The 13,243-nt window shown below is 63.4% G+C and overlaps 1 protein-coding gene across 5 annotated transcripts in view; it reads right to left on the reverse strand.

Moving 5' to 3' along the window:
* LOC142002897 (signal transducer and activator of transcription 5B) overlaps positions 1 to 13,243 on the reverse strand; it is a 44,701-nt gene that overhangs the window by 7,438 nt on the left and 24,020 nt on the right. For 2 of the 5 annotated variants that reach the window (XM_074979390.1, XM_074979393.1), the window contains exons 2-11: positions 6,328 to 6,465; positions 5,525 to 5,681; positions 5,249 to 5,338; positions 4,563 to 4,737; positions 3,871 to 4,001; positions 3,602 to 3,753; positions 3,001 to 3,156; positions 2,052 to 2,231; positions 261 to 348; positions 62 to 184 (exon numbers count right to left, since the gene is read on the reverse strand). In XM_074979390.1, the coding sequence (XP_074835491.1) occupies positions 62 to 184; positions 261 to 348; positions 2,052 to 2,231; positions 3,001 to 3,156; positions 3,602 to 3,753; positions 3,871 to 4,001; positions 4,563 to 4,737; positions 5,249 to 5,338; positions 5,525 to 5,681; positions 6,328 to 6,455 (1,380 nt within the window). In that variant the 5' untranslated portion in view covers positions 6,456 to 6,465. Of the gene's footprint in view, positions 1 to 61; positions 185 to 260; positions 349 to 2,051; positions 2,232 to 3,000; positions 3,157 to 3,601; positions 3,754 to 3,870; positions 4,002 to 4,562; positions 4,738 to 5,248; positions 5,339 to 5,524; positions 5,682 to 6,327; positions 6,469 to 6,765; positions 6,840 to 6,980; positions 7,123 to 13,243 lie in introns of those variants that run through there. The other 3 variants (XM_074979391.1, XM_074979395.1, XM_074979392.1) reach the window with 3 other exon arrangements.

Here is a 13,243-nt window from a genome sequence, read left to right on the forward strand (position 1 = left end):
CAGCGGCGCCAGTGCAAGGCACAGAGCCGGGCCGGGCCCAGGGCATTGCCATGAGCTTTACCTTGACCTGGAAGACCAGCTCATTGCCACCGACGCTGAACTGCGACTCGAAGAGGATGGTGAACTTCTCCTCGGTCACCGACTCGGCGCCGCGCCGGTCCGAGCGCTTGATGCGTTTCAGGGACTGCGGGAGGCAGGGGAGAGGGTGAGGGGTGGGCACGGACGGGGGCTGGCTGAGGTGGGTGGGGGCCAGCTCTCACCATGTTCCTGAAGTGGGCGCTCAGCGTGCCCGTGGCCTGGTGGTACTCCATCACGCAGCAGTTGTTCAGGATCTCCCCGCTACTCTCGCTGCAATGGGAAAAGCAGGTCAGGGGGCCAGGGAGGGGGCTGCACCCATGGAGCCAGGGGAGCCCACTTGGGGGCTGGAATCCGGCTACATGCAGACAGCCTGCTGGCTCGCCTAGGTCCTCCGACAGGCGGACAGCAAAGCTGGCCGGCTGCGAGGCGAAGGGCCTCAGGCTGCACCCTGTGCACTGAGCTGAGGCAAAGCAGCAGCCCTATGTCTGGGACCTTTCACCCACAGAGATAGCGCCGGATTAAAGCCTCAGACCAAAACAGGGCAGCGACCTTCAACATAAATAGCTCCAGTTGAGCCAAAGCCAGCGGCGGAGGTGGCTTTCCTGCGCTTGCACCCCAGAACCTCCCAGGTTCGCCACAAGGAAGGACCCGAAACGCGGGAGGACAGAAGCAGCCAATGGGACAGTGAGCTCGTGTCCTTCGTGTGCACATGTCGGGGGCTCCGTGCCAACGGCCCCGTTAGGGAGTCAGTGCCCCGAGTCTTCAGCAGGGGAGGAATCAGGGTTAGGACAGAGGAGGGGTGCAGGTGGTGGTGGGGGCGGGGGGCTCTAGAAGACGAGCCGCCTGGCCACAGAACCCTCCGAGCTTCAGAGTCCCAGAGCTTGGGCTCTGCTGTCTACGCTTCTCTGCTTAGTTCTTTGTTTGTAAGTCTCTCGGCCTGGGAGTTTTCATGGGCAGATTTCAGCCAGGGAGGCATGTCCAGCTCTGGCTGGCTTCCCCCACTGGTCGCTCTGCATCTTCTCCTTGCTGCACCCCTCAGGAGAAGAAGCCAGGAGGAGCTACAGGGCTGAGCTGTCTTCAGCTGTCTCCTAGTCCAGAACCGAGCAAGGGACCTGAGCCAGAGGTTCGGCTGGTCCGTTGTCTCCCCTCACCCGGCTTCTGAAGGGAGGGTGTGAGTACAAAGTTCGGCAGTCTGTAACACCAAACATGCCAGTAAAATACCAGTCCCGCCCTCGTAACTCTGGCCACTGTTCCTCTAACTCAAGAATTAAGTCTTCCCGTTGACATCTGCAGCCAGCGTTCCCCGTAAGCGGAGCGCTGGGGCGGCCGCCCAGGAGAGATGCAGGGGCTGCTCAGCTGATTAGCAGAGCGTCCCCAGCTGGCAGCGTGTCTATTGGTGGTGCACGCCTGCACAAGCTGCAGTGCGCACAACGAAATTTATTCTGCCCATGGATGGAAAAAATTGGAGGGAACCCTGGACATCTGTCTCTGTGCGAGTGCCCTGTCCTACCCTCCAGGGTCCTCTGCAAATGCCACAGAGCCGGATTTTGGGGCTGGAACCTTATTATCGTCTGGTCAGATGGGCACCAGCCCGCACCATCCAGAGTAACCCTATTAACCTTCTTGCAGCTGGCCACAGAGCAGGCAGCGTCACAGGCCCTGGGGAGACACGGGGAACAGCCATCGGGCAGGGTGGACAGGACCCCGCTGGAGGTGTCGGGAAAGGGGCCGGTGGCACTTGCGCAGTGGGGGAGAAGGCAGGGAGCGCCGGGCTGACCCCCTCTCTGCTCAGCCGTGCCCTGGGGCACAGAGGGGCCAGCGCTGGTGGGGCACTGATGGGATCCAGGCTCCGTGAGCCGCAGAGAGAACAAGGAACCCGCCTGCAGGGCCCTGCCGGAGCTGCCCAGCCCTCCGTCCCATCCCCCCGGGGCACTACCCAGCCCTGCCCCAGGTGAAGCGAGCGGGAGAATTACTTGCGGGTGCTCTCATTCTTCAGCAGGGCCTTGGCTTGCTGCTCGCTGATGATGGTGGCCTTCACCTGGGGCGGGTTCATGTGCACATTCAGCTTCCCCCCGACCAGCAGCCGCACCGTGGCTGCGAACTTGGTCTGTGTCTTCAGCACTTGGGGTGGCTGCTTCTCGATGATGAAGGTGCTGGGGGAGGAGGCAGCGTCATGGGGCCTGTGGCGGTGGGTGGAGCTACGACCGCCAGGCGAGACGTCGGCGCATCCCCCCCCAGCTCAGAGCACCTGCACCCATAGCTCCCATGCCAGGACCCAGGCCGGGTCCCTCCCACCCACAGCATGTGCTGCACAAGCCCCTTTCTCCCACCCTAGCCCCCAACTGGCCCTTGGCCCCTCATGGCTCGGCTGGCTCAGAGCGAGGCGTAGGCTGAGCCGGACCCTGGCCCCTCCTGCGCCCCCAGCTCAGCCTGAGTCTCCCCAGCTCTTCGGGGCAGGCAGCCCACAGCCCCTCGGAGCCCAACCCCTGGGGGGCAGACAGCCCTGCCCTGCTCTAACCCCCCCAGCCTGTGTGGGGCAGCCTGCCCAACATGGCTCTGACTGCCCCCCTACCAGCTTGGATGGCACAGACAGACCACAGACCACTAGGGCCCAGCCCAGCCCAGCCCAGCCCTGACCCCGCCCCCGCCCCCATGGCCGTGTGGGTAGATAGCCCAGCCCAGCTCTGACCCCACCTCCCTGTGGCCATGTGGGCTGACCCTGCCCCCCATGGCCATGTGGACAGACAGTCCAGCCCAGCTCTGACCCCGCTCACCCCATGGCCACGTGGGCAGATGGCCCGGCCCAGCTCTGACCCGGGCCCCCCCGCGGCCATGTGGGCAGATGGCCTGGCCCAGCTCTGACCCGGGCCCCCCCGCGGCCATGTGGGCAGACGGCCCGGCCTGGCTAGGCCCTGGTGGTACCTGGTCACCAGGGCGGAGATGATGTCGGTGATGGTGCTGTTGAGCTCTGCCAGCATCTCTGCCACAGGCCCCTGGATGGGCAGCTGCTGGCACAGGTGCTCGGCCCGACGGATCTGCTGCCGGTTCTGCCAGATGATCTCGGCCAGCTTCTCACACCTGGGGGGACGGGGCCACGGCCAGGTCAGCGCCCTGGCAAGGCCCATGGACCTCACAGAGTCCCAGGCCTGGGTGTCCTGTGTCTGCTGACCACAGGGCTCCTGTCTGCACGCCCAAAGGGTCCCCCCCATGCTGGGTGTTAAGAATGAGCCAGGCCTTCCCAGATGGTGCCGTGCTGTGGGGAGCTCAGCTGCCCCACGATCCCAGTCCCCTGTCCCTGGCAATGGGGGCAGGGGACCCCTGGACCAACCCCCCTGCCCCCCGGAGTAGGGGCAGCCTTACCCATCAGGGCCCCCCCCAACCCAGGGCAGCAACGAGAACTCCCCCAGATTCCCTGCTGCTGGTGGCACCCTTTAGCGGCTTCTCAGCCAACCGGCAGCTCCCTGGCACCCAGCCCCACCCCCCGCAGGGGCCGGGCGCCCCGTCCCTGCCAGGGCTGACGCACCAGGACTGCAGCACATCCAGGGTGCCCTCGGGAGGCCCACCGTTCCCTGCCAGCTGCTGGCGCCGCTTCCACTGGATCAGCTCATCGTCCAGGATGGTGGTCTGCTGCTTACGGAGCAGCTGCAGCGTCTTCTGGTGCTTTTCTGCCAGCTCCTGTGAGGGGCGGGGGTTAGGGAGTGAGCAGCGGTGCGTGCCGGGGGCGGGGGATGGGGGGGTGGGCGGCGGTGCGCGCCGGGGGTGGGGGGCAGGCACCCGGCGGCTGGCGCTCACCACTCGGTACTGCTGTAGCGTCTGGGCCTCCCGTTGGATCCAGACCTCCAGAGAGGCCTTCTTCTGCTGCAGCGTCGTCTCCCGGGACATGCGCTCCTGGGGGCCCAGCTGGGACATCTGGGAGAGCTGGGCTGGGGGGGAGGCTGAGCATGTTAGGCTTCAGCCCTGCCTCCCTGGGGGCTCTCTGGGCCTCGGCGTAATGCCCAGAAGCCCTGGGCTGGGCCTGCTCTGGGGGGCAGGGGGCTGTGAGTCTGTTCGCCAGAGCTCGGGTAACCGGCTGCCTCCTCTTGAGGGTGCAAAGGGTGGGTGCCCTCCAGTGCTGAGGTACAGCCTCCCCTGTGCTGGGTGGGGGGCTGAGCTCCCCGTCCCCAGGCAGAGCGGGTAACAGGGGGCGTGGGCAGTGGGGGAAGCACCGGGGGGGTGGGCACAGGAGGTGCGGGGTGAGCATCAAGGAGCGGATGGGGGGTGATGAGCTGAAAGGGGCCCAGGCCCAGCTGAAAGGGGCCCAGGCCAAAGCCAACCCACAGCCAAGGCCGGGCGCCCCCTCGGCTGCTGGGACAGGGCCAGTCCCCTCCGTGACGGACCCTGGCCTGGGCAGGGGTCTCCCTGAGGACCGGCTCTCAGGGCCTAGCTGCCGCTGCTCCACGGGTCCCTTCCCCCATCAGTCCCCACGCCCCAGTGGGAGCCCCCACCTTGGATGCGCAGGTTCTCCTGGTACTGGATGAAGAAATACTCCTGCGTCTGCTGCAGCTTCTTCAGCTCGCTCTCCGTGTCCTGGGTGACGTGGCGCAGCTCCTCGAAGGTCTGGTTAATCTGCAGGTGCTTCTGGGACAGGGCATCTGCCAGGCTGCTGGCCGGGGCGGGGCTCTAGACAGAAGGGCACCAGCTCAGCACCAGGCCCCCATGCCTGGGCGGGGAGAGGACGGCCTGCCGGGGTAGCGAGGGGCCCCAGGCTGAGGCTCACGCTATGGGGCAGCATAGGATCGCAGAACAATAGAGCTGGAAGAGACCTAAAAAAGCCATCGAGTCCAGCCCCCTGCCTTGGACAGGACCAAACCCACCAGATCAGCCCCGCCAGCGCTTTGTCCAGGCGAGACTTAAACACCTCCAGGGATGGAGACTCCACCACTTCCCTGGGTCGACCGTTCCAATGCTTCCCCACCCTCCTCCTGAAAAAGTTCTTCCTAATGTTCAACCGGGACCTTCCCAACCGCAGCTTGAGACCATCGTTCTGTGTCTGGAAGCCGCAGCCGTGGGGTGGGATGAGGGACCCCAGGAGATCCCAGCAGAGTCGGTGCCCTGGGCTGAGACAAGGCCGTTCCCCGGGGAAGCTGCCAGAGATGGGGAAAGGAGAACGTGCCTCTGCCGGGCTACTCACGTTCGTAGCCTCCCGGACCAGCCGCTGCTCGTGGTACAGGATGTGGCGGATGCAGCGCACCAGCTCCATGGGGCACCGGTCGTACGTGTTCTGCAGGAGGGAGAGCAAAGCCCTGAACCCAGGGGCCGAGGCGACATGCCGGGGGCTCTCACTGTGCCCAGCCCAAGCCCATCCTGCCAGCCTCCCCCCCAGGCACAGGGGGAGCGGATGGAGGTCACCCCCAGTGGCCCATACCGGTCAGCCGCTCCCCACAACTGCTGCTCGGGGGGCACTGACCTGCAGCTGTGTAGCATAGTGCCCCAGCTTGATCTTCAGCAAGAAGCCGTCTTCGCCCACTTGGTGATCCGCCTTCTTCTGCAGCTCCTGGATCAGCCCCTCCAGCAGCTGGGTGGCTTTCATGTTCTCCTGGGGGTTATCCAGGTCGATGGAGTCCCTGACACGCAGACAGATGGGGGAGGAGAGCTCAGCTGGGGCCCGACCTGCCCCTAGCTCGGCACAGGGTCAGCATCTGCTGAGGGGTGGGGACCCAACCCCGGGTGCGCGGCCCTCAGCAAACTGGGCCAATCCAGCCGACCTGCCCCGGGGAGCCCAGAGTGAGTGGGTGGGTGCAAAGCCCTGCCACGCCCACATTACGCCTGCGCCCCCGGACCAGCTGGAAGCGGGGCAGGCCAGGAGGGAGCTGCTTGAGCGAGGACGTCTTCCAGCTGCAGACGGGTCTGGGGAAGTGAATCATGGAGCGCAGAGGACGGGACAGGGAGGAGGCTGGACTGGGAAGTCCCGAGACTGCCAGCTCTGCTCACTAGGGCATATCCGCTCAGCCATACTGTCACCTCCACAGGCTACCCAGCAGCTCACGCCCCTCCCAGCTCTGCCCCCCAATCCCCTCCAAGCCAGCCCTGCCTGGGGACGGGCCGGAGGTGGCTGCCCAGCTAGTTTACGTGTGGGAGGACCTCCGCAGAGGGGAGCTGGGGCCATCCCCACAGCCCTGTTTCCAACCCCATTGACGCACGCCCGTCAGGCCATTTCTCCTCGCACGGCCCCCGGGGCCGGCTGGAAGGCGCCGGGCCGGGCTCACCTACCATGGCTGGCTCTCGATCCACTGTGACAGGTAATGCCGCACCTCGATGGGGAAGTGCTGCCCATAGAGCGCCTGCATCTGGCGCAGGGCCTCTCCCTGCAGCTGCTGGGCCTGGATCCACACGGCCATCGTTCAGAACCTGCTGGGCAAGGACGTGCCTGGGGCGTGAGAAGCCTCCCCGCACACAGCTCCCGCGCCCCCAGCCGAGAGCGGCGCCGGCCCAACGCTGCTCCCTTCTCGCCGTGCGCTGCAAGGATCCGGCTCCCCCGAGGCCCCCACAGAGCCCGGTGATCGCGTGCCGCGGAATGCCCCTCCCGTCGCACGCACCCCGACAGCTCTGCCCAGCTGCCGCGCCCCCCACCCCCAGCCTCCCGGTGCTGGCTGCCTTCCCCAGCCCACCAGCCGCTTTTCCTGACGGCCCCAGCACACAGCTGCCTACCCTGCCCCCTCCGCCAGCGCCTGGACACCTCCCCGACAGCTGCCAGGAGGAGCTAGCCTGGGCTGCGGCAGCAGGGGCCAGCACCCATCCCAGAATCACCCACATGCCCATGACGCAGGTTCTGGGTGTTGCCCTGTGTGGCCCCTACACTCCAGCTCCTCCCGGGGGGGGGGCGGGGGGGCAGAGACACCCGGCCCTGCTACAGAACAGCCTGCCTGTTGCAGCCCAGCTGCCAGCAGAGGTACGGGGTCTTCCGTGGGCTCCTTGCAGCACGCAGCCCGGGGTGCCGGCTGGGAGCACGCCCAGCGCCCGCCTGTTACCGACTGTACACAAACACTGCGGAGAAAACAAACGGGCGCAGCCACGGCGGCCTCTGAAATCAGACTCCCTGAGCTATTTCGGGTGAGTCCAACTCTCCAAACACCAGGGGAGAGGTGCCACCATCTATTCCGGGCCTGGCTGCGCCGCAAGCCACTTTCATACCTTGGGTTTTATTCGGGGCCGGCAGGCATTGAAACCGGCTGGCGGCGAGGGCGCACACAGCCCCACATGCAATCAATCCCCGGCGGCAAATATAGAACGGCCGGACCGAGAGCCGGTGTCTATAAAAAGCCAGAGCTTCCCTTCTCGAGCTCGGTGGGGCTTGGAAAACAACCTTGGGCGTCAGAGTTTTTACAGGCGATGCAATGAGGCACGTGGCCAGGAGAAGCCGTGGCTTGGATTGCGAAACAAGCACTTGAAAGATAGGCAATGCCACAATTAACTCTTGGGCTTCTCCCAAGGGCTGTGGGTCGGCCTCCGCACCCTCCAGGTTCGCTACCACAGGTTCCCCTCTGCCAGTTCCGAGGGTTTTAGGAAAGCAAATTCACGGGGCGGGGGGGAAACTCCCAGGCATGGACTCCTCTTTGCCTGGCTGGCCCCGTGTGGGTTACCAGCCGGGTTGGGCCTTTCCACCCAGCACGGAGGTGCCACCCATTAACCAACAGCAGTAGTAGGTTGTTGTTCTGCCCATGGACCAAAGCCAGAAGGGGGCGAGTGGCTCTGCAGGTGGTTCCCCTGGTTCCCAGCAACAAAGTGACGCTGAGGCTTGGAAGCTGCGGATTCCAGGCTCTGGAAGGGAACGTTCGCTACCCAGGCCCCTCTCTTCTGCCCTGCGCCTGTCCTGGCTCTTCCCCAGCCCATCCTGTTCTCCTCACCCAACCAGCCCCCAGCTCCGGGGTTTCTCATCAGTCCCAACCTCGGTACCCAGACAGCCCCGCTGCCCATGTGCCGTTCCTCTGCGAGGCTCCATCCCCTCCTCCAACTCCTTGCCAGCTCCTGGCCCGACTGGCCTCTCCCCTTTCCCCCTCCCCACCGCCATGGTCCCCAGCTCCTTGTCCAGTCGCAGTGCCTCCCCAGCCAGCATTCCCTGTCAGCAGGGCACTGGGGCGGCTGCTCAGGGGCCGCCTGGCTGCTCAGCGGAGCGCCCACAGCTGACGGTGCATGTTCCTTTCTGCGCATGCCTTGGTGCGCAGAACAAAATTTATTCTGCCTGTGGATGGAAAAAAAATCAGCGGGAACAACATCCCCAGCTGCTTGGCCCAGCTACTCCCAGAAGATTGGTCTCCCTCGCCTCCTTCCTCCTGCCCCAGTGGTTCCCAGTACAGAATGCTTGCTGAACCAGCCTCCCCACTAGTGCCCTCCCTGGGTCCCATCCCTCTGGCCCCAGGCTCTGCCAGCTCAGTGGACGTAGTCACAGGAGAGGGAAACTCAGACTCCTAAAGCACCGGGGACTCGGGGTGACTAAGAACCTGTGGCCACAGGAGCGTGTCTAATCCAGGCTGCAGAACTAGGGGGAATTGCAGGCAGGATCAGAGGGGTCATTTGACCTCCAGGTTTGGCCCTGCTGGAATGCTGTGCTCAGCTTGGGGGCCCAACCCAAGCGGGCTGGTGGTAACCCGCAGACCCCTGAGAACAAGGGCAGGTTTAGAAACTTGCTTCAGGCGACTGGCCCAGGGAGCTCCAGCTATCTGCGTGACCGCTGAGACACTCGGGGCGACTGGAGCAGTCTGGGGGTCCACCCTGGGGAACACCTGTAACAACGGGCCCGTCTGCCTGGCGGAGGGAGGTCTGACGCGCTCCCTCGGCTGGAAGCGGAGGTAGGTGAATCCGGACGGGAAAGGAGGGAAAACTCCCAGGCCTGGATTCCTTCCTGCGGCACCACACAGATCCCCAGGGGTTATCAGCGGGGTTGGCCCTTCGCACCCACTACACTGGCCTCCCGCAGAAGCGGCAGGCTGAACAGAGAAGGCTGTGAACCCCTGGATCCCAGCTGAACCCTAGCTCAGCTGGAGCTGTTCTGGGGCCCCACGGCACAGAGTGTACACACACCCCCACCCACCTCGGAGCCTCACACCGCATAACCAGCGGGGTCTGTGTGCATGGGGGGAAGGGAGGGGAGCTACGAGCAGAGGTGGGAACAGGAAAGGCTCTGTGCAGAGCTGAGGGCCACGCACTGCCGGGACCCTCACACGCTGCCAGCGCTGCAGGAGGCTTTCCCCGGAGAGCCTGGGCCCTGCAGTGAGCTTGCTGGTTCCCTCCCCGAGCACAGGAGATACTCACGGCTGGAACAGGTGTTCTTGCTCTGCCCTGCCCCATGCACTGCCCCCGGCAGCCCCTTGCCGGCCACCTGGGCACCCCAACCCTGGGCACCGAGGGGGATACTGCAGCCCAGATCCCAGCCGGGCAGCCCAGCGCTGCCGCTCCACAGGCTGCCCTGCCACAGGAAGGAGCAAAGAGCAGCTATTTCCTTCCAAAATGTCAGCTGCCTCTCGCAGACCAAACAGCAAGCGCCGGGCTCCTGGCAGCTTCCTCCCTGCGCGGCACCAGTGCGCCAGTCCCAGCCACGCTCGCCGGGAGCACCAGCGCGAGGCCAGCAGCAGCACGGCTGGAGACGGGTCAGAGGAGCAGCCGGGCAGCTGACGAGCCGCAGGCCGGAGTTTGCACGTGGACATCTGCGAGCAGAGGAGGGCAGAGCAGGAAGGGAAGGGGGCTGATCTCAGGCCGGCGCTGACCACGCGCACTGGGGGGCGGGGGGGGTCACAACCCGAGCCTGCCCTGCTGGAGACGGGGAAAGCGGAGGACGATGCAGGGCGTTTAGCACAAGGCACAGCTGCGGCTCTGAGCAGGGAACGGGTAAGGCCATTGTTTGCTGCCACCAGGCCACGCGAAAAGGTCTCTCTTCTGGCAGGGCTATGCTGTACCCCCAGGGCTCCGGTGTCCGTGCACGCAGCTCAGCTGGCCCCTCCCGCGCCACCGTGACCGCCCCGGGCCCTCCGCGCTCTTCCCCGAGGTCACCGTACAAATGCACCAGGGGGGCACGGGTGGGGCGCCAGGTGCCAGCCGAGAGTTTACCCAGCCACTGGCAGGCTGGGCCGGTGAACGGGTCCTGGCAGCTGCTCGTTCGCCTCTGTTTGAGGACCACATGTGCGCTCGGTGTGTGGCACCCTTCGCCCACGAGTTAGGTTCCAGCTGCCTTGGCGCCTCTCCCTGGTGCAGCCAGGGCCGGGGGCTACGAACGCTTTGGAACAGCCCCTGCAGCGAAGGACAGTGAGGCCGCGCAGCCCAGGAGGGGCCCCTCCAGCCCATCAACGGACAGCACCCATGGGAGAGGAGGGCTGCTGGCCCCACGTACTTCAAATCCTCGAGACAGGCCCTACCCGAGGGATGGGAACCTCCGGCAGATCTGGCTCTTGGCCTGCCCTGCGCCGAACCGCGGCAAGGCAGTGAGCCGGCGGCTTGTCCTGGCCCTGTGGCAGCCTCCAAGCCTTGGTGCGCGCACACTCACAGACATCCCCCCTCCCCGCTTTCAGTGTCCCCTAGGTGAGAGTGCACGTGAACCCCACTCGCCCTGAGCAGGGTGCGAGCGAGGGGAGTCGCTTTCCTCCTCCTCGCTCAGAGTGACACGAGCAAACCCGTTGCAACTGCCCATTCGCGCTGCTCTTTGGCAGACTGCAACCTTTGTGTAACAGCCTGGAGAATCCGGCATTTGGGGGCCAAAGGGCTGAGGTCGCTCTTTGCACCATCCCGTGCTAACCTTGCCCTGTGGGGTGGGAAGCTGACCTCTCTGGGTGTGCCCTCCCTTCTAACAACAGCTAGGCCATTGCTGGGCCTCAGGAAGACCTCCTCCTCCCACTTTCTGCAAGGTTTTTTGCGGGGGGGGGGGCAGTTGGGGAGGGATGTTGCTATCACTTGTGGGTGCGGCCCCTGACTCATTTTTCTGGGGCTCACTGGCTCCCCACCCCCACCCTCTGCAGATCTTGGGTTCCCTTCTTTACCTTTGTGGGCAAAACCAGCAGGAGCCAGGTCCCAAGTGTGATGAAGTGGAGGGGGGAGGGCGAGATGAGGATTTTAGGCCCCCTGGTTAGGTTGCATGTGCTTCCTGGTGCCCTGTAGTAATACCAGGGGGTGCCTCAGTTTCCCCAGGCGCAGAATAAGCATATGGTGGTAAGAGGAGTTTCAGTGTGTTGACTTCTCACACACAGACAAAGGAAATTCCTGACCTTTGCCATCAGGTGACACCTTTGCTCCCCAGAAAACAGGACAGAGGCGGGAGCAGGGGCCTGGCTGTTTTGAATTGGAACTGGGCTGTGGAGTAGGGCAGTCTGGTCTGGCTGGAGAGGGAGGAAGGGAGGCCAGGGCCTGCTCAGGGCCCCTCTTGCCCCAAGCTGGACAGTGCTGACGGCTTCTGGTTCCTGTGCTGACAAGTCCGTTCTATGCCGTGTCCCTGTTGCTTCATAAACCTGCTGGTGTCTCTGCTGAGAGCGAGTCACATCTGCCTGCGGATAGGGGTGCAGAGCCTGGTGACCCCCACACTCCAGGACACCCAACTTTTCTCAGCACCCCCACCACCCGCCTGGCTACAAACTCCCTTCTCCTTCCAGCAGAGTCTCACCCGACCTCAACATTCCAGAGCCTGGGGCTTTACGCTCCTGGGAAGAGCGCCCGGCCCTGGCAGGCCCTCCTCTTTGGAGCTGGTCAGGTTGCTTGGTGTCTGCCTGTGGTTTGCAGACTGCCTGTTACAGGCGGAGCTGGCACCAGCTGTGCTGGAGACACAGGCTGCTCCTGCAGGTTCGGCACGTGGACAGGGCTTGTTCTGCTCTTGTGGAAGAGGCCAGCCTTTCACTGCAGCTGGAGACAGAGAACCCGCCGGCATGCCCCCCTGCCCGCTGCCTCTGGAACAGGGTGTGCCGGCCAGTAAGGGAAGGGGAACTTCAAGGTCGGCTCTGCACTCACAGACGAGAGAGAGAGAGAGCATTGGCTGCGGAAAGAAAATATTTCCTCTTGAGAATGAAGGCGAAGGGCCCAGCCACGGCCAAACTCTTTGAAACCCAATGGCCAGGAGTCAGCAACCGACCTGGGGCTGACCCGTGAACAACCCAGCAGGAGGTGCCCTCCTTTCCGTCACCCGCCAAGCAAACGTGGCCCCTGGATAAGCAGAGGCGGAGAGGCACTTTTCACAAGAGCTGGGTCACTGCCTGCTCTGCTGCCCTTCCCACGTCCATTCTCAGCGGTCTGCTTCCTGGAGGACCCTCCCTGTTGCCAGGCCAACCTCTTTGCTCCCCCCCTTGCACTGTGCTGTTGTAAAGCGGCTGTGCTATGCCCCAGAGATGGCTCCATTTCGGAGGCGGGCGGTCGATCTGGACATTCTGTGACATGGTTAGGGATCTTGCAGGATGAACAACAACATGGAAACTCAATAGTTCAGGCTCTAAATCTACTCGCACAGTTATTGCTTTTGCGATATTTTTACCCCATAGTTCACACTGCCGCCTGCCGCTCAGGTCCCAAGCACCGGAATAAAAAGTCGTCGGATCTGAGAGCTCACATTCTCTACATACACATGTCCTCCCCCGTAACGTATCAGCCAAAAAGCACACAGGAGCAGAGATGACTGGCTCCCCGCCTGAAATTTCTGAAGAGCCACGTAAGAATTACAATTTCACAGGAGAGTCCCTAAACCAAACTGGACTTCAAACCAACCTGAGAGCTGGTAGGTCAAACACCCTGGGAAGCAAGTCGAAGAGACAAAACAACTGAAGGCAGCTGGCAGTTTTTCACAGAGGTGTTATTAAGAGCACTGTGTAGGAAGGACCAGCCTGGAGATCTTGAATGATCTAACAATCAAAAAGGAGTCCTACCCAAATTAGAAACTGGGCCAATTTGCAAAGGATGAACACAAACAAACAACGCAAGTACAGAGGGAAAAAATTAGGAGGCCCAGGCACAAAATGAGCTCCAACTAGCTCGAGAAATAAAAGGTAACAAGAAAACATTCTACAAGTATATTAGAAGAGGGTGGAAGACCAAGGACAGCGTAAACCCATTGCTCAATGATGAAGGAGAAACAATAATGGAAAATATGGCAATAGCCCAACGACTTGTTTTGGTTTTCACCAAGAAGGTTGCTGGTGACTGGATGCCTAACGTACTGAATGCT

This window comes from Carettochelys insculpta, chromosome 28 (assembly GCF_033958435.1).
Source record: "Carettochelys insculpta isolate YL-2023 chromosome 28, ASM3395843v1, whole genome shotgun sequence".
Lineage (NCBI taxonomy): Eukaryota > Metazoa > Chordata > Testudines > Carettochelyidae > Carettochelys > Carettochelys insculpta.